Source organism: Pan troglodytes, chromosome 6 (assembly GCF_028858775.2).
Source record: "Pan troglodytes isolate AG18354 chromosome 6, NHGRI_mPanTro3-v2.0_pri, whole genome shotgun sequence".
NCBI classification, from domain to species: Eukaryota; Metazoa; Chordata; class Mammalia; order Primates; family Hominidae; genus Pan; species Pan troglodytes.
This window is the reverse complement of record NC_072404.2, coordinates 170,486,613-170,512,167: the sequence shown is the minus strand read 5'-3', so window position 1 is coordinate 170,512,167 and position 25,555 is coordinate 170,486,613. Positions and strand designations below refer to the sequence as shown.

The 25,555-nt window shown below is 54.2% G+C and overlaps 1 protein-coding gene and 1 long non-coding RNA gene across 2 annotated transcripts in view; one reads left to right on the top strand and one right to left on the bottom strand.

Moving 5' to 3' along the window:
• Positions 1-2,645: 2,645 nt before the first annotated feature.
• Positions 2,646-8,176, bottom strand: EN2 (engrailed homeobox 2). Its single transcript, XM_016945789.4, has 2 exons — positions 6,698-8,176; positions 2,646-3,398 (listed from the first exon to the last, which is right to left on the bottom strand). The coding sequence occupies exons 1-2, from the start codon at positions 7,389-7,391 to the stop codon at positions 3,082-3,084; spliced, it is 1,011 nt and encodes a 336-aa protein (XP_016801278.3). The 5' UTR covers positions 7,392-8,176; the 3' UTR covers positions 2,646-3,081.
• A 475-nt stretch (positions 8,177-8,651) lies between these two features.
• The window catches only part of LOC134810599 (uncharacterized), a 36,543-nt gene continuing 19,639 nt past the window's right edge, over positions 8,652-25,555 (top strand). Inside the window, exons 1-2 of the long non-coding RNA XR_010159079.1 lie at positions 8,652-8,780; positions 14,438-14,593. This is a non-coding gene — a long non-coding RNA (uncharacterized LOC134810599). The remainder of the gene's footprint in view (positions 8,781-14,437; positions 14,594-25,555) is intronic.

The following is a 25,555-nucleotide window of genomic DNA, read 5'->3' as shown; positions in this document are numbered from 1 at the left end:
TACGAACTTTCTGAACTGTTCAGAAGTCGGGGTTCGCGGGGAATGCGTGGTCTCGCGCCATCAGCGATGATCCTGGGGCGCAGCTCGGGCCCCGGCAACGAGAACTCGGGAGTCTCCGCGGTGAGACCCCAGCTCTCTCCTTCCAGGGTTCTGAAAATCCCGAGGGGCAGCCCCCAGACCGCTTCCTGGCAGGGCAGAGGCCCAGCCCAGAGGCCCCGCTTCCGCCTGGGAACGCCAACGGCCCAGCTGCCTGGGGAAACAGAAAACGCCTAAAAAGTCGTCTTCGGTAACAGATCGCCAGTCTCTGAGTTTCTTTTACAGGGAGAAGAAAAAAAAAATTTTTTAAGCCATGAAAGTTTGGAAAAACAGCAATTCAACGCGTAGATCACTCGCTCAAAGACCCCAAACACTTCCTGATGAGCGGAATCCAGAGGCGCGGTCAGCACAGGCGAAGCTGATCCCTCCCCCAATCCTGCTTAGGAAGTTGTACAAAGTCTTTTGTTTTGGGGGGGAAACAACAAAAGGTAAACAAAAATGACACTTTGGAAAGGAGAGTCTCTTTGTCTCAGTGGAGTAAAAAGTTCCTGTCCCCAGGGGAAAGCGCCTGGGTCCAGCACGGGTGGCAGGGCCAGTGAGCACCCAGCCAGCGGGAGATCTGTTGAACTTCGCAAGATTTAAAAAAATGTAGTCACTGGAACAGCACCGTAGTTTTGAACACTTCCTCCTGGTAACAAAATGTGTACTTATCTTGGTTATTCTGTGCTCACATGTATCCAAACTGTCTTATTTAAAAAAAAATAATAATCACCTCTCGCTACAAAGGCACCTGGCACCTGCTCCCAGGCGGGGCGAAGGCCATGAGCACCTGAGTACTGGGGAGGATGCCCAGGCAGTTCCTCTGGACTCAGACATGCTTAGAAAACTCATCATTCCATCTGGGACCTTCAGTATTTTATAATAAAGAGATTTTGTTTTATTTAATGTAACCTTCAAGAATTTCAACACACAAAAATGCGGGGGGGGGGGGTGTTCACAATTTTGATAACCACAGTTGTAAATAGAAACATTCATTCATTTCTCATAAGATTATAAATATTTGATACTGGAACTGTAAAATGCACATGTTTTATAAACTAAAACAACAAAGAAAACAAAAAACAGAAACCAACTTTGCTTCCTGCTAAAAAGGCATGTCATTTCATTGAGTTTCCTAAGCAGCAGATGGTTATTCAGACTTTTAAATTACAACTTTTGTTTTTATACTTTCCTTTTTAAAAAGGTTTACACTATTATGTACAACGTAAAACTATTACTGCAATGAAATAAAGAGGTTTAAGGCAAAGAGCGAAGTTCACCCTCAGTCCTCAGGGAGACCAGCGGGACTCCCAGCTCAGCCGCAGGCACACCCCCTGGGCTGTCCCAGCCACAGATGGACAGTTGGATTGGTCTTTCCCCATACACTAAACAGAAGACAGTGTGGAGTTATATATAGATAATGTGTTTGTTTATATATATATATATAGGTACTTGGTGGGAAATATATTGAATATATTTAATTTACACTGTACCACACCTTCAAAAATAAAATGTATATTTTTAAAAACAAGAAAAGACAAAAAGTGATGATAAGAAATGATTATTTACACACGTTCTTCCTTCTTCTAGATCCTGGAGGATTCTGAGTTCTTTTGAAAGACAAGGTAGCCACATGTTCCAGAACTGTGGACTCAAACACGCCTGGTGTGTGTGTGTGTGTTCACATGCATACAGACATATGTGTAAACACACATATTTATCTTGGAAGAATGTTATCTATAGCAGAAGCAGCCACTCCAAGAAAAGAAAAATAAATAAAGAAAAGAAAAAAATAAAGGAAAAAAAGAAAAAAATAGGGAAGAAAAGAAAAAGGAAAGGAAGATAGATGATGCCATCTCCCTCTACAGAGCCTTCTGCCCGCCCAGAAACAGTGAGCCATGGCCTCATTTCTGGGACCCTGGCTGGCACCCAGGATGGCTGGTGGAGTCACAGGAAATTCCTGGGGCCAAGCCAAAAGGAGGGTCGCCCCACCGCTCTTGGGCTTTAGGCCACACACCCCAGGCCTTTAGCCCCAGAACCTCGAAGCGCTTCTGCATGGAGGCAGTGCCCAGGGCAGAAGGGTTAGGCCTGCGGCAGGACTGCGGTGGGACTGGGGACAGCGACACAGACCACAGACGCAGACGATGTACGCACACGGTTGGGCCCTTGGTGAGGAGGAGGAGGAGGAGAGAAGAGGAGGAGGAGGAGGAAGGAGGAGGAGGAGAAGAAGAAGAAAGGAGGAGCAGGAGGAAGGCGGAAGAAGGAGGAAGAGGAGGAGAAAGGAGAAGGAGGAGGGAGTTAGGCGCAGGAGGGTGAGGAGAGGGAGCCGGGTGAGGCTGCCGGCCTGGGCGGCTGCTGGTGAGCATGGAGCCGACTTCCCAGGGCAGGCCTGGGATACGCTGGGCTGCTTCCCAGGGCCAAATCCCAGAACTGGCCCAAGGACCCTGGAAGTCCCCTCTCCCCCACCAGGTCCCCTAAGCTCCCCAAGGCCTTGAGGTGGCTGGCCCAGGCTTGAGGTGTGGGCCCCTCCTGCTGTCCTCACCAAGCCAACACAAACAAAGTGGCAGAAGTCATAGACCAAATAGGAGCTATTTATTCGGTTCACAGTTGTGTGAAATGCAGCAATAAAAAATCTTTGGACTTCAGCAAGTTGTTTTAATTTTTTCTTCTTTTGAAATAATAAAAAAGCATCCAATGTCATATAATGGAGCTTAGGGGATTAAAAAAAGGTGAAACCCTAAGCAGCCCCCTTCGCAAAAAAGAAAAAAACCATAAAATTAGCATAATCTCATAAACACAAAAAACTCAAAAAAATATTTTATAGTCAGATATTTTGGATTTTATACCACCTGTAAATGATATATACATAGAATATTTCAGAACCTTAGCTAATACACAATATTTTCACTATTAATGCTGGTATAATCTTTATACACTGGCCCTTTATGATTTTAAATTATTGCATTGTTTAGCGCGGACTGAGACCTGGCCTCCATGCCCCCCACCCTACTCGCTGTCCGACTTGCCCTCCTTGGCCGTGGTGGAGTGGTTGTACAAGCCCTGTGCCATGAGGTGCACGGCCAGCGTGTTCTTGTTGCCCGTGGCCTTCTTGATCTTGGCGCGCTTGTTCTGGAACCAAATCTTGATCTGTGACTCGTTGAGGCTGAGCTCCTGCGCCAGGCTCTGGCGCCGCTGCTCCGTCAGGTACCTGTTGGTCTGGAACTCAGCCTTGAGCCTCTGCAGCTGCTCGGCGGTAAAGGCCGTGCGCGGCCGCTTGTCCTCTTTGTTCGGGTTCTTCTTCTTTGGTTTTCGAGACCTGGGACCTGGGTAGATATGGTGGACGGAGAGAAGTCAGGTTACCCAGAGGTGTGCCACCCAATAGGCACCGGGTAAGGATTCTGGGGCCCCAAGAGGGAAGTGACTCGTCCAAGGCCACTCGAGCCTGAACCGCCAGATGTGGGGCTAGACTTCGGACTGGGCATGGGCTCAACGCGGACCTCCACCACTTGGTGAGGGAGGACTGGGTGTGATGTAAGTGGGACTATGGGGCAGGCCTAGTGGGCAGGCTGACCACAAACGAGGGGTCTCTAGATAAAAGTAAAACTCCTGGATGGAAGAAAACTCCCCACACTTTCTGGCCTGCTTTTTTCTAGTCCTTTCTGAGGCTCTGTTCAGGAACAGGGATGGCGGTAGGTGCTGGGAGAGAGGGGAGGAGAGAAGACTGGGAAAGGCTGCAGGGCGGTCACAGAAGCAGGAGGCGCCCTGAGGGCTGTGATGGGGACCCTCATGGGGATACCCCACAGGGTGCCAAGGGCTGTGGGAATCAGGGGCAGGTGGGCCTTGAGGACTGGAGGGGCCCAGAGTGTCTGCCTCCACCCCAGCTCCTCTATGACTCCCAGCCAAGGGCTCTGTGGACCCAAGTTCATTCCTTTAAGGAAGAGTCAGTGCATGTACTTCCCTCCTTGGTGGGGAGGGGCACTGAGCTACTCACAGTGGGTGAGTCCTTCACCCACTGGAAATCTCCCAGGTTTCCTGTCCAGGAGAGGGGACCTGGCTCTACAAGGGTGTTGACTGCACCACCCTTTCCCCAGACATGGGACTGCTTCACTGTGGGCAGCAGGGTAGCCCAGCTGACCTTGTCCAGGTCCACTTCTGATCCTCCCCACTGTGCCTCCCAGCTGGGATTCAGACTTCTGAACCTGACCTGGCCTTCTCCCTATGGACCTGCCCCAGGTTTTGGGCAGGGTCGCTGTAAGGCTCCTAGGACCTGCTATCCATGGGGAAAGGGCAGAGGGAGGAGAGCAGAAGGAGGGAAGTGTCATCAGTTTCTTTTTGGTGTTAAGAGGCTCAACCCCCTGGCGTTCCCTGTGGGGGAAGAAGGGGGCAAGGCCATTGGCAGGGAGTGGTGACCTCGCCTCTGGGTTTCAATTTGTGCGGTGTATGAATCGGCTTTAGGGAGCATCTGGCCCCAGCTTCATCACAGGTCCCTGCAGCTGGAGAAGGCTGGGGGCCCCCCACCCTTCAGGGCCGGAGAGCTGCCGGGCACCCTGAGGAGAAGAGGAATGTGGATCTCCTTGGAGGCCCTGGGACTGCACCCTGCCCAGGTCAGGAGAGTCAACTAGGGTGCTGGGGCTGTGCCCAGCAAGAGGTAGGGGATGAACTGGAGGCCCAGGGTGAACGCCAAGCACTCCCTCATGGCCAAGTGAGCCTTGTGCTCTCTCCAGGAGACGGGCCTGGAGAAAGAGGATATGTGGGCACCACCTCAGGAGCACCAAGGGCAGCTTTTAAAGCAACCCATAGGCAGGCTCACCACCCATGAGAGCACACACCCTATACTTGGGCACCCACCCCACGCACACATACACACTCAGTGACTGTCTTGCTCACGCCCAGGGCTCCAGGCCAGTGGGCCTGGCTTTGGTGGGGGTAGGTGCAGATTTGGAGACGGGGTTGGCCCTCCGGAACGGGGTGGGGGATGGGGCACAAGGCTCCAGGAGAGGCCCCAGCCTCCTGCTCCCAGAGCCCATCTCTGTCTGGGTCTCCAACCACCCCCTTCCCCAGAACTCTACCCCCAAACTCTTCTGGTCCTGGGGCTCTTGTTAATGCACCCATGAAGCAGCCCTCAAAAGGACACCATTTTATAGCAATAAATTTCCCTAAAATAATAATTTTTCGGTTTTTTTCTTGATTTTCTTTCAAAAGACAAATACTTAGGAGTCTCAGAAACAGAATCAAACCTCCCCAAGAAAACTCTCTCTGCCCTTTCTTTCGGAGAAACCAAAGAACAGAAACATTATCTTGCAGGGATATTTTAAAGCCCATGAAGATAGGCGACTTGGGCTGGGCTGGGCTGGGCCAGGCCGGGCCGGACGGTGCTGCCCAGCTCCCGGGCCGTTGGGGGCTGGCTCAGCGAACTCCCGCGCCGCACAAAGCCCGGCCGAGTCTCCTCGCCCGGCATTGTGAGCCTGTATGTTAATTAAATATTAACAAAGGAGGAAGACGAGAACAATGGAGCAAATTTCAGATCTAGCTGAGAAATCTGAATTTCATCAGAAATATGCACGCATATTTCTGCGGGATGGCGGCCCAAGGGTTGGCTCACTCCTGCTGTGATCTGGGCAAATAACCCCCGCAAAATAGTTGAGGGTTTGGGGGCAGCGGGGATCCGCTGCCAGCTCGGGGTCAAACAGTCCACTTCTAATGGCGGTTCCCAGCCGCAGACCCGCATGGAATGCAGTTGATGATTTCTACAAGGACATGGATTTAGTTTTTTAAAATCGCAGATCTATGAAAAAATATATCCAGCATCTCTGCAGGGCCCCTGCGAATGCTGCCTCTTTCCCATCAGCAGCCCCCAGGAAACCCTGAGAGAAGGTCCTTTCTATTTGGGGATGGCAGGTGCCGGGAGGGACGGCTGCCTCCCTTGTCCTCGCTGTGTGCAGGAAGGGGGCTGAGCCCCACCACTGCGGGCTGGCGCTGGCAAACAAAGTGGAGCCAAGAGGAAAGGGCGCCTTTATTTTCCTCCTTCCCTGTGTGCATCCTCCTGAGTCCCACCGGTCAGCGCAGGCCCGAGGGGCAGAAGGCAGAGCGGCAAAGGGCCTCGCCTTTTCTTCCCCGAGCACAGCCGGGATAACCGGATGGTAGGACAAGTCTGGGGTGGGCTGGGGCATGCGTCCCCGGCCTGGCCTGAGTTGGAAGATCGTAGGGAAGGGGATGAGAGTGTGCACTTCCGGGCCCATCTTCCAGCCACCCCGTTCCCACCAAAAAAAACTACAGTGGGGGAGACATGGGCTAGGGGCTGGGAAGAGATGCCCCGGGGGGGGGGGGAAGACAGAGAGGGGAGACAGGGAGAGAGGAAGGAGAGAGAGAGACAGAGAAAGAAAGAAGGTCCCTTCTGCGGTCCTAAGAAGTCTGTACCCCCTAGCGAATCAGTCCTGCCGCTGGACTCCTGGCCGCTGCCCGGGCCGGCGTCAGCTTCACACAATGTCGCGTGAGTCTTTGTGCGTGTGTGCGGGGGAGGTTCGAGATGTTTTCCTCCCGGTAAGTTCCCGCGCCAGCACCGCCCCCCAGCTCCGCGGGCCTCCCCGCGGCGAGCCAGGACGCGTGGTCCCCGCGGGCTCACCTGAAGAAGGCCGGTCCGAGTAGCGCGTACAGTAGACCCACGCCGGCCAGAGCATGGGCTGCGCGCCCAGGTTGGCGCCGGCTTGCGAGCTGTCCGAGTCCGAGCTCACCGACAGGTCGCCGCCGCCCAAGCCGCGGGCCTTGAGCGACCCGTCCAGGGGGCCGCCGGGGTCGCCGCCTTTCTTGGCGCCACCGTGCAGCGAGAGCGTCTTGGAGCCGCCTTCCCCGTCACCCGGAGAGTCGCTGCCGGCGGCTGGGAGCGGCCCGCCCGCGCCGGGCGCACATGGCGGGTTCTGCCGGGGCTCTCGGGAGCCCGACCCCAAGAGCTGCTCCGAGCCGCCCGCGCCGCCGCCTCCCTCAGCACCGCTCGCGCCGCCTTCGCCGCCGGCTCCGCCGCCCCTTCCTCCTCCCGCGCCCGCACAGCAGGTCCCCGCGTCCTTTCGCCGGCCGAACTCGGGCCGCAGGATGTTGTCGATGAAGAAGTTGGTGATGCGGTGCGGGTGCTGGTGGTTGCCGGGCGCCTGCAGGACCGCGGGCAGCATCAGAGCCCGCCGGCGCCCGGTGTCCGCTTCGCCTGGGCTGCTACCGCCGCCGCCGCCGCCGCCGCCCGAGCCGCCGCCGGGGCTGGATTCCGGCTGCCGCTGTCCCTCCACCGCCGCCGCTGCTTCGCCAGGCTTGGGGTCATTCTCCTCCATGCTGTTCACAGTAAATCCCAGACTGGTTCTCCGGGGACGCCCTTCCAAATCAGCCTTCGGCCCTCCCGCGGCGCACACGGAGACCCCCGCGCCCCCACCCCGCCGAGTCTTCCGAGGGCGTGCGCGGCGGCCGCGGCCAGCGCTGGGGTCCTACAAGTCGCCGGCCGCGCTCGGCGCGGAGCCACGTTTGAATCCACGAACTGGGTTAGAAACACCACGAGCCGCCCCGCTCGCCCAGACGATGAGAGATTCAACAGAGCCAAGTCCTCGACTTCGCCGCGCAGCCGGGGTCTAGACAGACGCACTGGTCCGGCGGGGACGCGGGCCGCCTCCCGGGCTCCCCGCTCCTCTCCGCGTCCGGCCGCCTCGGGCTCCGGCGCCGCCGCCTGGGCCGCCCGGGGCGAGAGCTGCGCGCATGCAGGCAGCGCGCTCCCCGGCGCTCACGCCCGCCCGGGCCGGCTCCGGCCGCCGCCGCCGCCCGGCCGTCCCCGCCCGCGCGCCCTAGCCGGCCCTCGAGGGTGCCGGGCGCCCGCGGTCAGCGCACCCGCCACCGCCCGCACGCACATGGAGGCCCCCTCCTCGCGGCCGCCGCCCCGCTGCGGGCCGGGGCGCCCCACCGGCGTGCGGCCGCGCCCCCGCCGAGCCCCGCAGAGCTCCGCGGCCCGAGTCGCATGGGTGAGAGACGCGAGGCCAGGGCCCGGCCGGGCCGGGCTGGGCCGCCCGCGCTCCCCGGCCGTCCGCCGCCCTCGCCGCCTCGGCCTCCGCGCGGGCTCGGAAATTTCCAGGCCACTCGGCGCAACCTGAGACACTTTCACTCTGGATTTTTGTTCTTATTTTTAACAGAGCCCCCTCGAGTGACGTCGCAGGCCGGTCTCCTGGACACGTGCCTCGGGCCAATGGCCGCGGCGCCGCGCGCCCACGTGACGCTCCGGCCGCCGCTGGGTGACAGGAGCGGCCCGCCGCCCCTCCTCCCCTTAAAGCGGCCGCGTCCCCCGCTCCGGGTGCGGGAGCCCAGGAACCCGGAGAGACCCCCGACCGCGTCTCCTGCGCTCGCCCGCGCTTTCCCTGTCGCTTCGCGGTTCAGGGATCTGAGTCACCCCGCGACAGCCCTGCCAGGTCACCCCGGGGCGCGTAGGTGGACACGCACAGGAAGATCGCTATTTTTAAGATTTCCATATTGTTTACCGTGGGGCGAAATCCCACAATTCCTTGCACAAAAATGCATAAATAATATTAAATGAGCTGCGGAGATACAAAGGGACTTTTGTGGTCCGCTTTCCTTGCTGATGGAGAGGAATAGTGTCACTCCCATTTGACTCGGTAACCCGGCAGCTTCCTGTCTTAAACGCAGAGCTGGCACGCAGGACACTCCTCCTGCAGACACTTATTGTAAGTGTGCGTGTGTGTGCGTGTGCAGGGAGGCGCGTGCATACGGCCGCATTCCACCCGGGGACAGCGACCCTCATGAAACATGCATAGCGATCCGAAAGAGCGGGGGAATGCAGTATGCGGCTCCATTTGCGAAGGGAGAAATCCAGGCGCCTCGGAGGTTCTAAAGGAATCCTTTTTGCCAAGGAGAGGAGGGGTGACTGTTCAGCTAAGACTTCAAAACCAAGTCGCCCGCCCCCCTCTAACTTCTCTACTCTGATTGAGGCGCTCCCAGACCGGTCATCTCGTTTTCTTTGTTTTAAAATCCTTTAAACTAATTTTGCAGGAGAGCAGGGCCCATTTGAAACGAGAATTAGGAATCCAACGGCAAGGGTGGGAGCCCCAGTTGGTTTCTCCCCTCCTCTCTCTTCATCTTTTCTAGACTTTCCTTCCAGCTGTTGTCAGAATGTCCAACTGGAAGTTCTGTTTCCTCTTCTCTTCCCCCTCCTCCCTCGGGCTCCTTCCCATTTGCTCTTGTCTACCCACCAAACACCCGTTGTTACCCCAGGCTCGCCTGTCCATCATTTAAAATGCATTTTTATGGAAATGTGTGAATTCCTGGAAACATCCGATAGGGCAGCTCTGGGGGTGCGGGAGCATTTGCACGCCATGAGTACCCTCAGTGCGGGGGAGGCGGGGAGGCCGCAGCCTGGCACGGACACCCTAGGGCTGATTGGCCCTGGGCAGCTGCAACGTGCTCAGCAACCCAGACCCCCGCAGAGGCAGCCAGCAGGTTGCTGCCAGGCCCTGAGTGAACTTGGGGAGTCTGGCAAGCATCTCCGAGGCAGTGTGGCCTGCCAGGCCACCTGGGGCCTGAAGGTTGCACCCTGGCCTTGCGAAGCTCCCTCCCCAGTGTCCATCCCAGGTGCTGTCCTTACCCTGCAGGCTTCAGAGTGCTGGCTGGGCTGGGATGAGAAACGACAGTTCCCACAGCGCTGCTCCCAGGAAAATTACCCCCCGCCCAGGACGGGAATGGTGGGGGAGGAGGTGCTGGGCTGGCCTCCTGGCCACTGGACATGGCTCTGGTCAGAGTGTGCCCTCTGTCCTGTGTGTCTAGGGCAGGGTGGGGAAGCCTCTTCTCGCTGGGGCTGGATTCCTCCACTTTTTCTTCATTGGAGGAGTCCTTACCAAATGTTCTGGCTAGGCACACATCTGCCAGGGGTCCTCCCCGAGTCTCAAAAAATCAAACCCCACAGTCTACCTGCCCCCAGGAAAATAGGGCTGGTGGGAGTTTGTGGGAAGTCTTATTGACACTTACTTGGTTTTTGGGGGGGAGAATTTTCTGCAACTCTGGAAACTCTGATGATCACCAGTCAGGAAAGGGAGGGTCCAACGACTCTGGGTCTCCTGAACATGGTATAGGGGGAGGAGGGGCCCTGAGCTCTTTGGTTCCTGCAAAACCATCCCAGGTTATTGGCTCCACCTGTCCCATGAAAGCCAATTAGGCGGCTTCCTGAGAAGTATTTTCTGAATTCTTAGGACTCTTTGCCTCTGACTGCCTCAGTATAAATGGCCCCAAGACGCTGGGCTTCAGCCCTGTGCTTTCCTGCGACCCAGACCCCAATTCGTGGCTGCAACAGAGACTCTGGGAAGCAGAGCGTCACCTCCAGGGCGCCCGGCGGGCCGGTGGGCGGAGACCTGCCTGCGCAGGGTCTGCGGGCTGGGCCGTGGGGTTGGCTGGAGGAAGAGGAATTCGTGGGTCGCTCTCCTGGAAAGGAGGAAGGTGAGAGGTGGAGGGAGGAATAGGAGAAAGAGAAATAAATGAAGAGAGAGATAACTAGAGGGTACCGGGCCCCCCAAAGTGGACCCAAACACGAAACAACTCTGGGAAAGCGTTAAGAGGGGTCACCGTTCAAAGGGCCGGGGAAGCTGGGATGGGGCTGCAGAAAGTTGAGCTGCCCAGGGGCTGGGCGGTGCTAAGTTCCATACACACGGAACTCCGCAAGGTGTTTCAGGAAGCTTCGAGAAGTGCGCATGAGGACCGGCCTCGGCCGCCTGCCCCAGCTGGGACGGCGCCTCGCGCTTTCTGGGGATGCGGGGCAGTGGCGTGTCTCTGCTATGCCAGCCCCGGCTGCCGCGCTCCCGCGAGCCCAGAGCCTCCGCTTTCTCCCCCGAACGACCGCCGCCCTCAAGGTCGGCCTTTCTGTGCGGATCAGACGAGCCCTCTCCGGACATTAGTTTCTCCCGGGATGGAAAGCGGGGCACTGACCCGGGAACCCCGTTTTCCTTCTAGCTTCACCCAGGAATCGGAGAGCGCCCGCGACCACCCGCTTGCGGAGGACGATCCTCCATATTTCTCAGGCTCGCTGCACAAAGAGGGGCCTCGGAGAGGGCGAGCAGGAAAGCAGCTTCCAGACGCCGTGCGCTTCAGGACACGGACGCTGGTTTTGCAAACAAAACCTCAGTGAAGCGCCCCGGAGACACCGGGCGCCCGGATGCCGAGCCAGGCTCCCGTTTGTATCTGAAAACGAGGCCAGAGAAGGGTGACTTTTCCGGCCCCTCTGCGTCCCCTCACTCGCCTCGCTTCTCTAGGTTGACGTGGTGACACTTGGAAAAATGGACTCAATGAAAGCGGTTCGCTCGCGGCGGTCTCGTTACTCGCGGGGCAGAGACGCCCAACAATCCCTGAGAGCGAGATCTCCACCTCAGCCAAAGCAGGCCTGGCCAGCCCTGCGCCCTCGGCTGGGAGCCGAGCCCCGCAGGGCCAAGCCCCAGGCGCCGGGCGGGGAATTGGGGCCGATAGGAGAGAAACACCTTCCCCGGGGCGAGCAGAGAGCCACCGTCGGCTCCTGGTGCTGACGTTCCGACCCGGCCTGTAGACAAAGGCCGAAACGAAGGGGCGCGGGGAGCAGGGGTGGGGCGGGCGGGGCCAACGGGCGGACATTGCGGGTCTGCGCTCTCCTCCAGGCGAAGGAGGACCGGCCTACAGGCCCACCGGGCGAGCTCGGGGACGGGGTCTGGGAGGCTGGGTCTAGGGTCTGGGACTTCTTCAGAATAACCCCCGGAAGGAAGGGGTTAAACGCGGCAGCGGCGGGCCTGAAAAGGGCCAGGAGCGTTGTAGGAACTGGGGTGCACAGGCCCTCGCGTACCCAGCGCTTCGCCTTTCCCCGCCCCAGGCCTGCCAGGGGCGCGCGTGGCGCGGGCAGAGCCTGGTGGGTGGGTTGGCGCGGACAGAAGCTCTGCCGGGGAGGGGGACGGGCAGTCGCATTGCACGTCCTGGTTCTGCCCCGATCGCTGGAGAAGCGCCTGTGCTGAGCCAAAGCTCCCTAGGTGTTGGGGAAGCAGAGTGGGCCAGGAGCCCACTGGGGACCGCTCTTCTGTCCTGACTTGATACTTAGCCCAGGCTCGCCCGGGGAGGGGGGCGGCTGGGGGCAGGTGGGCAGATCTCCAGAGCTGGCGTGTAAAGATGCAGAAACTGTCCCTCACCTGGTTTCTCTGGAAAGCAGTCGCTTCTGAAGGAGAATCTGAAGGATGGCTCTACTTGTGCTAGCAACCCCCACACCTAAACCAGGTCCTCTGTGCCCGCTCCCGCTTCCGGCTCTCCAGCGCCAGGGGAGCCTTATTCTGGGTGACCTGCCTTCCCAGGAATCACCTTTCCTTGGCAGCTCCCTGCCTGCTCTCTTGTCCTGTTTTACTGCTGTTCTTGTTCCTATAAAATTTGGACTCCTGTGGAAGGTGGGCCCACTTCCACTCAAGGCCCACCCCTGAGACTCCCCAGACAGACCTGCACTCTGGAGTCTCCCGGGAGCCCTGGGAGGGGCAGGTTTGGGAGCACAGACTGTTTCACCACCTAATGCCTGGACTCTTATGAAAATGCCCCCTCAAAATCACAGCAACCCAGAAGAAAGTGGCACCTCTCAAATAATCCAGTCAAATAAGTAAAATTAGTTTGGCAAAGGAATTTGAAGAATGGCACCCAAGGCTTGAGCTGGCTAAGCCTACCAAAACAGGAAGGAAAACACAGAAAAGGATAATGAGCCTTGAAGTACACTAGCCACCTTCTCCAGCCTTGCGACCATTCACAGATGGAAGAAATTCTAGTATGTATCCACTGCCTTCCTTTTGACCTTTGGAAAGAAAACAAGATGTTCAAAAGGAACCCCTGAAACACCAGCCCCACCTTACAGAGGCTGACGTTTTCTTTTCTTCTATTCTTTCCCCAAAGGCTACAAGTAATCACAGAGAGGCTAGTGTAGCTTAAACTCTTATACAGTGACTTCCCAGTATTTTTGGAAATAGGATTTGCGTAGTTAGAGGTTTACAGAATTTTAGGCAAGTACAATCTAGATTTAACTCAAACCATCTGGATCCAGCCCAGCCAAACTACCTACAGCTTGTTAGATGATAAGTCATTAGTCTAGGTTTCACGTGAGGAAGAAAATATCTAAACAACCACCCCTGCTCTTAAATATCACAACTGAATCATGCTTAACCAGGAGAACTCAATTAGTTTATATACTGGCTAAGCTGGGGGAAATATATTTTTAAAAACATATGTTTAAGTTAAAGTCATGAACTGATTTCTTTTTTCATTCATCAAATATAAATAAAGATATATAGTTTTATATAAAAAGGTAACTAAATTGCGAATTAAATTCAAACATTTCCTCTACTTAGTTAAATGATTGATCAGTTCCTCTGAGTTCAACAAAGTTGGCCGTTTCTTTAGCACGAGCATCTTTAATTGACATACATGCTTACATGTATGGTATGGGGGGATCCCTGTACCCAATCAATCCCTGTGTTGAGTATAGAAGCTTGTGTGAGGCGTGGCGACCTTTTACAAGCACAAAGCCTCAGTAGTGACCTTCGTGGACTCACACGCGGAGGGGCACTGTGTCATCTCTGCATCATGGACTCCTGCCTCTAGCCTTGTCCAAGGCCCAAACCACCTTTCCGGGGGATGCCGTCCAGTCTCACTCCCACCAGGGATGGGGACCTGCTGTCCACCTTTGGACGCACTCCCATCCTTTCCCTCTCATCCCAGCACTTCTGGTTCCACTTAAAGAAAAGCTCAGTAGAACAAGATTTCTCAGTTAGGGCACATTATAGATGTGCTCTGTTTCTCCTCTAAAAAACTCCTCTTTTCCTCTCAGAAACTCACTCAAATATTCCAGCCCTCTCCAGAAAGGCTGTGCTATAGTTTATGTTATGGAGTTGCAGGGTTTTGTGTGTCTCACATCAGTTAATCCCCTAAGACACAACAGCCTCTGTGACGACGGCAAAGTTGAGCAACTCGACACCATTTGGAGCATTAACACAGGCTGGGAGGAAGAAACGGGATACGCGCGAAGATTTCCCACGTTTGGAGCGAATGCCCTGGAATTCCTCGGGATTTACACCTCCCCGTCTACCAGGAAGGAGAAATGCGAGCTGTTCTCATTCACTGCCTGCTTTTAGTTCTCTGTTCGCACTGCCAGGGCTAATTTTGGCCGCGGCGCAACATTTGGGTTACAGATGTTAGGGGGCCGCGCCTAGGGGGAAGCGGGACTCTGAGCTCTGCCAGCCCCGGCCAGAAAGTTTGGTACTAAGGCGCTGGGCGTGCTCCCAGGACAAAGTGCGGGTTCCCCAAAAGAGGAAGGTCGGGCGGCACTTAGGGTTTTCTGTCTTGTTTGCAGACACAAGTTCATCTGCACCTCGTGCAAAGCAGCCCTGAAAGCTCAGGCTTGAAGACAAAATGTGGAGCCCAGGCTCCTTCGATTGAAAACCTCTCTACGAGGACACTCTCCGCAGTGGGCGGCCAGAAAGGATTTCGGATCAAGATCCGCAGAGTGGTGAGCATCTCCCAGGGTCCGGGGCTGAACTGACTGCAGGCTGGTAGCCCTTCTGCCCGGAAGAGAATCTCCTTTCTGCAGAAACTACCCCTGGAAAACAAAACCGAGCGAAAAGAAGGGCAATGCGGGTCTGCGCGGAAGGGAGCTCCCTTCCCGGGGAAGGAGGCGCCTCGCGGTGGCACACTCGCCGGCGGGGTGTAGGTATAGGGGCAGACTAGGGTGAGAAGGGGGGCTCGCGGAACACGGGTCTCCCGCGGGTCCGAGGGACAGGGTGCAGGCGCATTCCAGGCACCTAGGGCAGTCCAGTCTGCTCTGCGGAGCGGGAGCCAGCCCCAGGCTCTCCACATCTCCCAGGAATCCAGAAGCTTGACTGCGGGACAGTTGTGTCGATGGGGGACCCCCCCCCCCCCCCAGCTGGATTTTCATTCCACTTCCTCCCTTGATCGAGTGCTCACGCCCGGCAGGAGCTGGCTGTGCGCCGCCCCGGGTGGGTGGAGGTGCGTGGGGCTCGGGCCTTGGCTCCCTTGGGTGTGTCCCAGTCTTTTTCCTCCAGAATTAGAGGCCTCTGCAGGGCGCAGAGCCCCTCTCCCCCTCTCCTAACTCTCCTCCCCACCTCGCCGCGGCCTAAGCTAAGATGAGGTGAGCTTCCAGGGCTGTGTCCCTAGGAGGCCCCGAGCACTTTTCCTCCGAAGGTCGAATAAATCAGGTCCCCTCTCTTTCCCCAGCGCCCTCAGAGGAAGCCGCGAACCTCTGAGCGAGCGTGGTTTTACTGGGGATTCCTAGCGACCTGCCCTGTGCCCAGCGACGCCCCAAGGGGAGAGGAGCTCTGTGGAGGGGCGGTGTGGGGGTGGGTGTCTACACTTCGTCCTCTGGCTCGGAGCAGGACCCGGTGATGCGCCCTGGCCGAGCTCCTGTCTCCTAGGAATGCGGGTGCCTCGGGCCCTGTCGGGACCCTTGGTTCGACCGGAGGGCCCGGGAGTGGGAGCCTGGATCCAACAGGCACCCGGATCCAGGAGTCAGACTCCTTGGTTCCGAACGTTTCTTCCTTTCTTCCGGAGCGAAAGCTTGCTCCCCCTTCCCCCAAGTCCCTCGCGGGCTGGGAGGTGAAGGGAGCGACAGAAGCCGGGCCTCCTCCGCAGCGCCCAACGCCCCGGGCTCTCCGGGTCCCGGGACTTGGCTCGGGTGCGTGGAGGGACGGCTGGGGGCGCAGATTTGTGAATGAACCTCGGAGCCCTTTGCAGCTCACAGATCAGAGGCTGCGATCGCCCCACCGACGTGGTCCAATGAGCCGCCGCAATAAGCTCTGAGCGACGAAACGGGGGCACGGCCTGGACTCTGCGGCACCGCGCTGCGCAGGGCCGGGCGGGGGAGGGGCTGAGCCACTGCAGCAACTTCAAAGCCTGTGTCGGGGCTCAGCAATGGGTGGGCTCTCCCCGGGCCCGCACGGTTCTCAAGGGCCTCCCCCCACCCCCACCGCCACCCCGTCGGAATGCCCAGAGGCGTTCCCAGCCCAAGTGATGGAGACTCTGACTCCCAGTTGTCTCCGCGCCCTCCTCTTGCGCGTCCTTGGCGTCTCCCCCGGGACCCGGGGGGCGATCACGTCCTGAGACCTAATCCGGTTACTTCCGGGCGTGGGTCTCCACCGCCTCCCGGGCTGGCTGGACTCGCTTCCTAAGTAGCTGTCTCATTCACAGCTCCTGCGCCGCCAGCTCCCCTTTCAAAATTCAAGTCTTCGGCTGCCTCCCTGTCGCTCTCCGCTCTCCGCTCTCCGTGCGAGGGGAGGGGAGGGGGAGGAAGGAGCGGACACCCATGTGTGCCCGGGAGGGGCCCGCACAGCCTCCCCGCTCCCGCAGCAGAGGCCCTGGGCCCCCTCTTCAGAGGGAAATCGGCGAGCAGACACTAAGTGACGCGAGCCCCGGCCCCTTCCCCGCAGGGGGGTCTCCGTGCGTTCCAGAAGCGCACCTGGAAGCAATTCTCCTCGCGTAACCGTCGGTCGCCTCCTAAGCATCTCCAGCATCTTCACATCTCCTAAACATCTGCACAATTCTGCGCTGTTTTCTGGAGGACCTCGGAGAGGGGGAGGGGACGATGGGGTGCCGTGGGGGCAGGGAAGGAGAGAGGTCAGGGGTTACGCAGGATTACGGCTCGGCTCGGTGACCCCTCTCATCCTCCGTGGCCCAGGGAGGGGATCTGTAGCGAGGGGTCCAGACCTCTTTTGCAAAACCGAACTCTGGGGGAGGGCTTGCGTCCCATGAAGCACGGGGAAGGTCTAAATGACGAACACCCACGAGCGGCCGGGAGCGGAAGATGGCAGGATCGAGGGGCCCGGGAGGGAAGATGGGCGTGCGTCTCCAGTGACCATGGCACGAGGCGGCGTCCTGCTCCGCACCACGCTACAACCAACCAGGCCTCCGCCCCTCCGCGCTTGAACAGGGCGGGTCCACCCGGGCGGCGAGCTCGAGCTCCGCGGGCGCAGCGCAGCCTCAGCCCGGCGCCTCCCTCCCGCTTGCTGGGGAAGAGGTGGGAAACCCTCTCCGCCGCGCCCTGGCTCCCACCGCAGGCCTCCGAGAATAAACTCTCTCAGGGAGACTGAACTGTCCCCACCCTCTGTCCCAGCCTCAAGAGGGACTTCCTGAAAATATGGCAGCCAAGAATAGGGTGAAAATGTAAGCCTGAGGTTTCCTTCTCCACCTCCCCCTGCTCCCTGCCCCTTCACCTCCACACTTCCCACCAGCCCAGAGGGGTCCAGCTGTAACCACCACCACCGCCACCTCTACCGTGCTGACGACTGTCACCATTTCCTTCCAGTTCCAGCTGCCTCCTGGATGCCTCCACTGGAAGGCTGACGAGCACCTTCAATTTCACGTGTTCACTTCAGAGCACCCCTGATCCCGCTACCCCTGCTGCCCTGATCTGCGCCTTCCCAGTTTTTCCCAGTCACCCAGCTGGCCACCCCCCAGGAGACATCCCTGATCCCTCATTTTCTCTCTAGAGCCACCTCCTGTCCCTTAGCAAGGCCTGCTGGCTCTGCCTCCACGTCTTTTCCACAGCTCCCCCATACTCCTGTGTCCTCCACCAGCCCCCAAGCCCTTTCCCCCTCCACCTGCAGGGTTGCATGGCCTCCTAACCAGCTCTCCACCTCACACATGTGCCCTGTGGTCCACCGCTCTCCCTACAACAGAGTAAGCTTCAGCTCAGACCTACCCTTGGTCAAAACCAGTGGTTTCCATGTGCATGAGAATTAGACACATCCTTACAATGTCCTTCAAGGCACAATGAAATCCACCAGCCACCTCCCTCACCTGAGGTTCTAAGTCTAGTTTTGCCAGTTCTTGAGCCTCCAAGCCATGGCCACCTCAGGGGAGCTCTTTTCCTTTGGTCCTGACTCTTTGTTCATCTGGTACATTCTTTCTCCATATCTTTGGGCACAGACTGTTCCCCAGAGAAGGGTCACATGATCTAAAATGACTCCCTAATCCAGGTGCGTTCCCCACAGCACTTATGGCTACTTGCAGTTGTAAAGGTGTTGGTGCATTTATTATTGGTCTCTCATCTAGAACATACCTTCCGGAGGGCAGGGCCTCGTCTTCGTGGCTGTACCCCCAGTCCTGCTAAAGGGACTGGCACACAGTAACATGAAGCCATTGCTCCCAGAATTTTTGGTCACAGGACTGCTTTATGCTCTTAGAAATTTACTGAGCCCCCCAAAGAGCTTTTGTATATAGCAACAGATAGATTTAGATGTCTATCAGGTGATTTGTGCAGTATTAGAAATTGAAATGGTAATGTTTTAAATATATTGATTAATTGATTCATTTACAATGACAATAAAAACCCACTTCATGTTTACTTAACATATTTTAATGAACATTTATTCTATTCCCCCAAACAAAAAAAAAATTAGTCTGGAGAGTGGTGTACAGGTTTGCACCCCTCTTTAATATCTGGCTTAATAGAAGATAGTTGGATTCTCATTTTTGTTTGTGCAATCCATTATTTTGGTTCAAGTATATGAAGAAAATGCAACCTGTCACAGATATGCAGTTGAAAACTGGAGGAGTATTTTATTAGCCTTGGCAGATAATTGTGAACATTTTTCCTTGATATTACCCCCCAATTCAACAAATGGTGGTTTCTTAAAGGTTGGTTGCAATGTGGAATCTGAAACCATGTCAATGAACATTTCATACTCTATTACATTAAAATCCATTTATCTGTCTTGCACTTTGAATGGCTCTTTTGCCCACAAAATATTTCCTTCCTTCCTTCCTCCCTCCCTCCCTCCCTCCCTCCCTCCCTCCCCCTTTCCTTCACCTTCCCCTTCCCTTCCCTTCCCTTTCTTTTTGACAGTCTCTCTCTGTCACCCAGGCTAGAGTGCAGTGATACAATCTCTGCTCACTGCAACCTTGCTTCCTGGGTTCAAGTGATTCTCCTGCCTCAGCCTCCCCAGAAGCTGGGATTACAGGTGCATGCCACCACACCCAGTTAATTTTTTGTATTTTTAGTAGAGACGGGGTTTCACCATGTTGGCCAGGCTGGTTTCAAACTCCTGACCTCAAGTAACCCACCTGCCTCAGCCTGCAAAATATTTCATGCCACTGTATATTGGTCATTTGGAAAATATTGGTTCACTGAGTTATGCAGGTCTTCCAAATGTCGAACTATTTCCTTAAACAGTATCACAAAATCACATTTGTTAATATCACCACTAATCTTATTGGAAAACTCTTTAAATTTGGGAGGTTGTCTGACTCATGATGTTGGATACAAGTTTTCAAGAATTTTAATTTTCACTTAAAAACTCACATTTTACCTTTAGTGGTAAATACTACTTTCCTCAACACGACAGGCTAATTTCATTTATTTTTGCAAAGGTGTCTGTCAAAGACCTAAGTCTCAATAACCATGATTTGTCTGTTGGGTGCCGTTCCATGTAAAATGAGGCTCCATGAAAAAGCGGGCTCAGTCAGCTCATGGCTGTAGCCCGCCCGTCCTTTTCCTCGATGGCCGCTTTTCTTCTGTATGACAGCTCTCCCTTTCTTCACCCAGAATATTGAAAAGACATGTGCTCCAGAGCTGAGCTTTAATAAAACTATTTTTTTTCACTGCCTCTTCAAGAACATTCTTAAGTAAAACCTGCATTTGAAAAAAAAAAAAAAAACCTGTGAGTGTGTGGCTGTGAAGAGCACAATGTCTGCTACCAATGGCCAATAACAACCTTTAATGGCCTTCATCCATGTGGAGCTGGACTCACTGGTTCAACGACCTTCATCCATGTGGAGTTAGACTCACTGGTTTAATGGCCTTCATCCATGTGGAGCTGGACTCACTGGTTCAACGGCCTTCATCCATGTGGAGTTAGACTCACTGGTTTAATGGCCTTCATCCATGTGGAGCTGGACTCACTGGTTCAACGGCCTTCATCCATGTGGAGTTAGACTCACTGGTTTAATGGCCTTCATCCATGTGGAGCTGGACTCACTGGTTTAATGGCCTTCATCCATGTGGAGTTAGACTCACTGGTTTAATGGCCTTCATCCATGTGGAGTTAGATTCACTGGTTTAATGGCCTTCATCCATGTGGAGTTAGACTCACTGGTTCAACAGCCTTCATCCATGTGGAGTTAGATTCACTGGTTTAATGGCCTTCATCCATGTGGAGTTAGACTCACTGGTTTAACGGCCTTCATCCATGTGGAGCTGGACTCACTGGTTCAACGGCCTTCATCCATGTGGAGTTAGATTCACTGGTTTAATGGCCTTCATCCATGTGGAGCTGGACTCACTGGTTTAATGGCCTTCATCCATGTGGAGCTAGACTCACTGGTTCAACGGCCTTCATCCATGTGGAGTTAGATTCACTGGTTTAATGGCCTTCATCCATGTGGAGTTAGACTCACTGGTTTAACGGCCTTCATCCATGTGGAGCTGGACTCACTGGTTCAACGGCCTTCATCCATGTGGAGTTAGATTCACTGGTTTAATGGCCTTCATCCATGTGGAGCTGGACTCACTGGTTTAATGGCCTTCATCCATGTGGAGCTAGACTCACTGGTTCAACGGCCTTCATCCATGTGGAGTTAGACTCACTGGTTCAACGGCCTTCATCCATGTGGAGTTAGACTCACTGGTTCAACGGCCTTCATCCATGTGGAGTTAGACTCACTGGTTTAATGGCCTTCATCCATGTGGAGTTAGACTCACTGGTTTAACGGCCTTCATCCATGTGGAGCTAGACTCACTTTTTTTTTTTTTTTTGCACATCAGTGCTGATGTCTACATGCAACAAAGCTACATAATGACTCACAGTGTAACTGTAAAAAAAAGTTTGGAGGTCGTCTTAGGGAACCCCAGGATCTACACTAAATGAAATTTCATAAATGAATGAATGACTTTTCCTACACAATCACGTATGGTGGATCCTAGATGTCCACAGTTTCTCATCTAAAGCTCTTGGCCACAGACACGTTTCAGAATTTCTTTGATTTTGGACAGGTCAGGTGGTGCACATATCATGTGCCACCTAACCCCGTGGGGTGTGAGCAGGGCCCTATCTAACACAGTCATAGTTCTGTGGTAAATACAGGAAAAGCTGAAGCAGCAGGTAACAGCCACAAGGGGCCTATGTCTGTTCAAGTCAGGTTCTTCTGTCCAAGGAGTTAGGAAGACACCCTCCCATTTTGAAACCATTTGGATTTTGGAGTTGTAGACCAGGGGTTGTGGGCCTATCTCCTGATCTCCACTCCACAAGGGTACCTCGGGGAACAGACAGCCAAGGTCTCCTGGCGGGTGAAGGAGCTGGGAATGGAGCACCCAGGGCCTGTTGAGCTTCCACTCTGTCATCTCCCCTCCCCTCCCCGCCCCGTGACCTCAACCACATGGCCCTCCTAACACGAAGGCTTCCAAGGCCCTTCCTGCCCAGCCCTGGGATTCCTTTCCCCTTCTCCAGCCTTGTGTCCTCCACACACTCTGAACTGTGGCCATGCAGGGCCACTCTGCGTGGTCCTCTGATATTCCAGCATAATCTCTCTGATCATTCTGGACTCTGGGCCTTGTCTCTCTAGGGCTATAGCACCTATTGGTGCCTCTCAGCTTACCTGACCTCCCTGGGATACACTTCTTTTTTAATTTAGTTTTTAATATTTATGGGTACATAGTAGGTGTATATATTTGTGGGGTGTGAGACGTTTTGATACAGGAACATGTGCAGTAATCACATCATGGAAGATAAGAGTATCTATTCCTTCAAGCACTTACCCTCTGTGTTACCAACAATCCAATTATACCCTTTTAGTTATTCTTAAATGTACAATGAAATTATTATTGACTATAGTCACTCCTTTGTGCTATCAAATAGTAGATCTTATTCATTCTTTCTAACGACTTTTTTGTACCCATTAGCTATCCCCACTTCCCCATTCCTGAAGGACCACTTTGGATTCCTGAACTGCCAAGGGACTTTCCGGCTTTTGGACTTTCATTTTTCCAGTATCACTTATGAGGACCCAAGTTCTACCAGGGCTTCTCCTACATTGAAAATGATTATATCTAAGATTCAAACAGAAATTTTGTGTCTTGGCAAATTTGATATCTGGAGGGTGAATATTATTTAGAAAACAACCACCTTCTACTTTCTGCTTCTATGAATTTGATGATTCTAGGAGCCTCATGAGAGTGGCATCTTGTATTATAGTATTTGTCTTTTTGTGTCTGGCTTGTTTCACTCAGCATAATATGCTCAAGGTTCAGCTGCGCTGTAGCCTGTGTCGGGCTTTCCTTCCTTTCTAAGGCTACTATCCCACTGTGTGTATATAGGCAACACTTGCACACCACATTTTCCGTACCCATCCATCCCTCTGTGAACACTTGGGAGGGATTGGGGACTGCATGGCCCCCAGCCATAGGTGTGCTGAGCACGTAAGATGTACCCAGTGTGGCTGAAGAGTGGAATTTTAATTTTAATTAACATAAATGTAAATTTACAAATAGATTTTCAATTCAGCTCCTGGGAAACCCCCAAAGATGTCTGAAATAACTTGGGTGTGTGAATCTACATTTTTACCTGCAAGCTTAATGAACCCTAAATGCAGGTCAAGTATTTGCCATGGAAATGCAATGCCCAAGCTGAGATATGCTAGAGGTGTAAAATGCATGCTGGAATTGGAAGACCTAGTACCAAAAAAAAAAAAAATTGGATGTAAAATGTCTTGTTAATTTGTATATTGATTACTTTTGAAATAATAATATTTTGGATATATTAGGTCAACTAAAATATTACTTAAATTAACTGCACCTGTCTCTGGTGTTCATGTGGCTGCTAAAAAGATTAAAATTGCATTGTGGCTCACGTTTTCTTTCTGCTGGTTGTGCTAGCCTAGAACGGGTCTGAGCTCATGAGGGAAGGGAACAAGGGGAAGAAGAATTTTACAGAGAACAGGGCACTCAGGCACACTGTCAGGAGTCAGCATAGGATTTGGCTGCCTTGCTTTGTGAGGTGAGGGTATGGTGGGTGGCTTCAGGGAGTGAATGGCTGCCATAACAAAGTACCATACACTGGGCAGCTGAAACAACAGGAATTTATTCTCTTGCAGTCTGGAGGCTGGAAGGCCAAGATCAAGGGCTCAGCAGGGTTCTACTCCCTCTGAAGGCTCTGGGGGAGGATCCTCCCTTGTCCCTTCCAGCTTTTGGTGGCTCCATCAGTCCTGGGCGGTCCTGGGCTCCCAGCTGCATCACTCCAGTCTCTGCCATGTCATCACTGGGTGGCCTCCTCTGTGTGTCTGTGTCTTCTTATGAGGTCACAAGTCGCATCGGATTAGAGCTCACCCTAATAAGCTCATCTAACCTTGATTACATCTGGAAAGATCCTATTTCTAAATAAGGTGACATTCACAGGTATTGGGGATTAGGACTTTAACTTATCTCTTTGCTCGGCCCCTAACAGGGAGGTAGGCAGTGTCTGGATTCCAGCAGCTTTGTAAGTCTCGCTAAGGACCTCGGCCTTTTTGTGGCACGTTCCTGAAACTCACTATTCCTGCTTCCTCACATGTGAATTGAGAGAGCATAGCACTTCCCTCACAGGGCTGTAGGGGAGTTAAATGTGCTGTAGGCAGAAGGCACATAGACAGTGCCTAGCACACAATAAGTGCTATAGGAGCCTCGCCTTTTTTTTTTTTTTTTTCTTTTTCCGAGACGGAGTCTCGGTCTTGTCGCCCAGGCTGGAGTGCAATAGCATGATCTTGGCTCACTGCAACCTCTGCCTCCCGGTTTCAAGCAATTCTCCTGCCTCAGCCTCCTGAGTAGCTGGGATTATAGGCGCCCACCACCCAGCCAATTTTTTTTGTATTTTTAGTGGAGATGGAGTTTCACCATGTTGGCCAGGCTGGTCTCAAACTCCTCACCTCAGGCGATCCACCCACCTCGGCCTCCCTAAGTGCTGGGATTACAGGCATGAGCCACCGCGCCCAGCCTGCTTTGCTATTTGTATTGCTATTTCTCCTAAAGGCAGAAGAAAGCCACCCAGAGTTTTCCAGTGGCAGAGAGGTAAGTAGCATGGAGGAAAAATCAGTTTTAAAACTGCCCTGTCCGATGTCATTGCCACTAGCTCCATGCAACTGTTTACATTTTAACTTATTAAACTTAGTAAAATGGTCAGATCAGCTCCTCATCTCATGAGCCATGTTCTGTGGCCAGAGAGTGCGGCCCTGGGCAGCACAGATGGAGAACAACCCATTGTGGTAGAAAGAAGAGCCTGTAGGCAACTGAGGAGGAGAGGAAGCCACGTGCATAGAGGCATGGGACCCAGGGGAGGGGTCTCAGCTGACAGGGAGGGTGGGGAGAGGGCACAGTGGTAAGCCTCGGCAGTGGCAGAGCCCTGGGAGGGGGGAGGGAGGTGTCCTGGCTGAGCAGTCAGTAGTGAGATGGGGACCCCGAATGAGAACAATGACAGTGCAGGTGGTGGCGATGGTGACGATAATTTCCAACATTTACTGATGGTAGAACGGGCATCACGGGCCAGACTAAGTCCCAAGCCCCTTACAGACAGTATTCCTTGCTCACTTACTCCTTCCACACCCCACGAGAGATGGATTATTTGTATGTCCATGTCTCAGCTGACAAGGCTGAGAAACAACAGGCCATGTAACTTGTCCAGTTTGCAGGGTGAGGAAGTGGTAGGACGTGGATTTGAGCCCAGGTTAAGAGCCCAGCGGTTGAACTCAGGGAGCATCTTCACGTCCTGCAGGGACCTTCTTATTGCCACGATGGTAGGGGCATGCCACTGGCGTTTAGCGGGTAGGGCCCCTTCCCAGACATGTGTGGGACAGCCGTGCAGTGAGGCCTGTCTGTGCCTCGACGAATATCCCACTGGACTCTGGATGAAGGGGGCTGATGGCAATGCTCTGAGCTGGTGTGTCGCAGTTACAAAGCACTGTTTGCGTGGTTTTGATCTAGGCTATGAATGCAAGCAACGGGGAATCATGGAATTACTGTGCTGGGCTTTCCTAGAACTTCACCAACGGCTACCTCTCCTTTTGGACAACCCCATCTCCGCCAACAGGACCACTGGGGATTGAGGGGCTAGGAAAGCCCGGATGCCCCTTTCTCTGGTGATTACGTCGTCTGGTGCAGATGTGCCTGGGCAATTACATGTGGAAGTATGTGTTACTTTGTTACACATTTATTTTTATGTATTATTTTATTACAAATCACTTTATTTGTCTATTACAATTAGCGCAGGCTATTGGTTTTGTAAGAGCATCAGTGCACAGGTGTCCATATTTTTTATGAGCCACACATTTGGGGAGTGAAGGCTGTGGTTCACTCAACCTCATGACAGCCCCAAGGGGTGCTTATCTGTAGGAGCTCTCCAGAGAAACGGCAGATAGAAGAGCTCCACAGGTGTATGGAGAGGTGTATTTGAAAGCATTGGCTCATGTGGTTATGGGGCTGGTTAATCCAAAATGC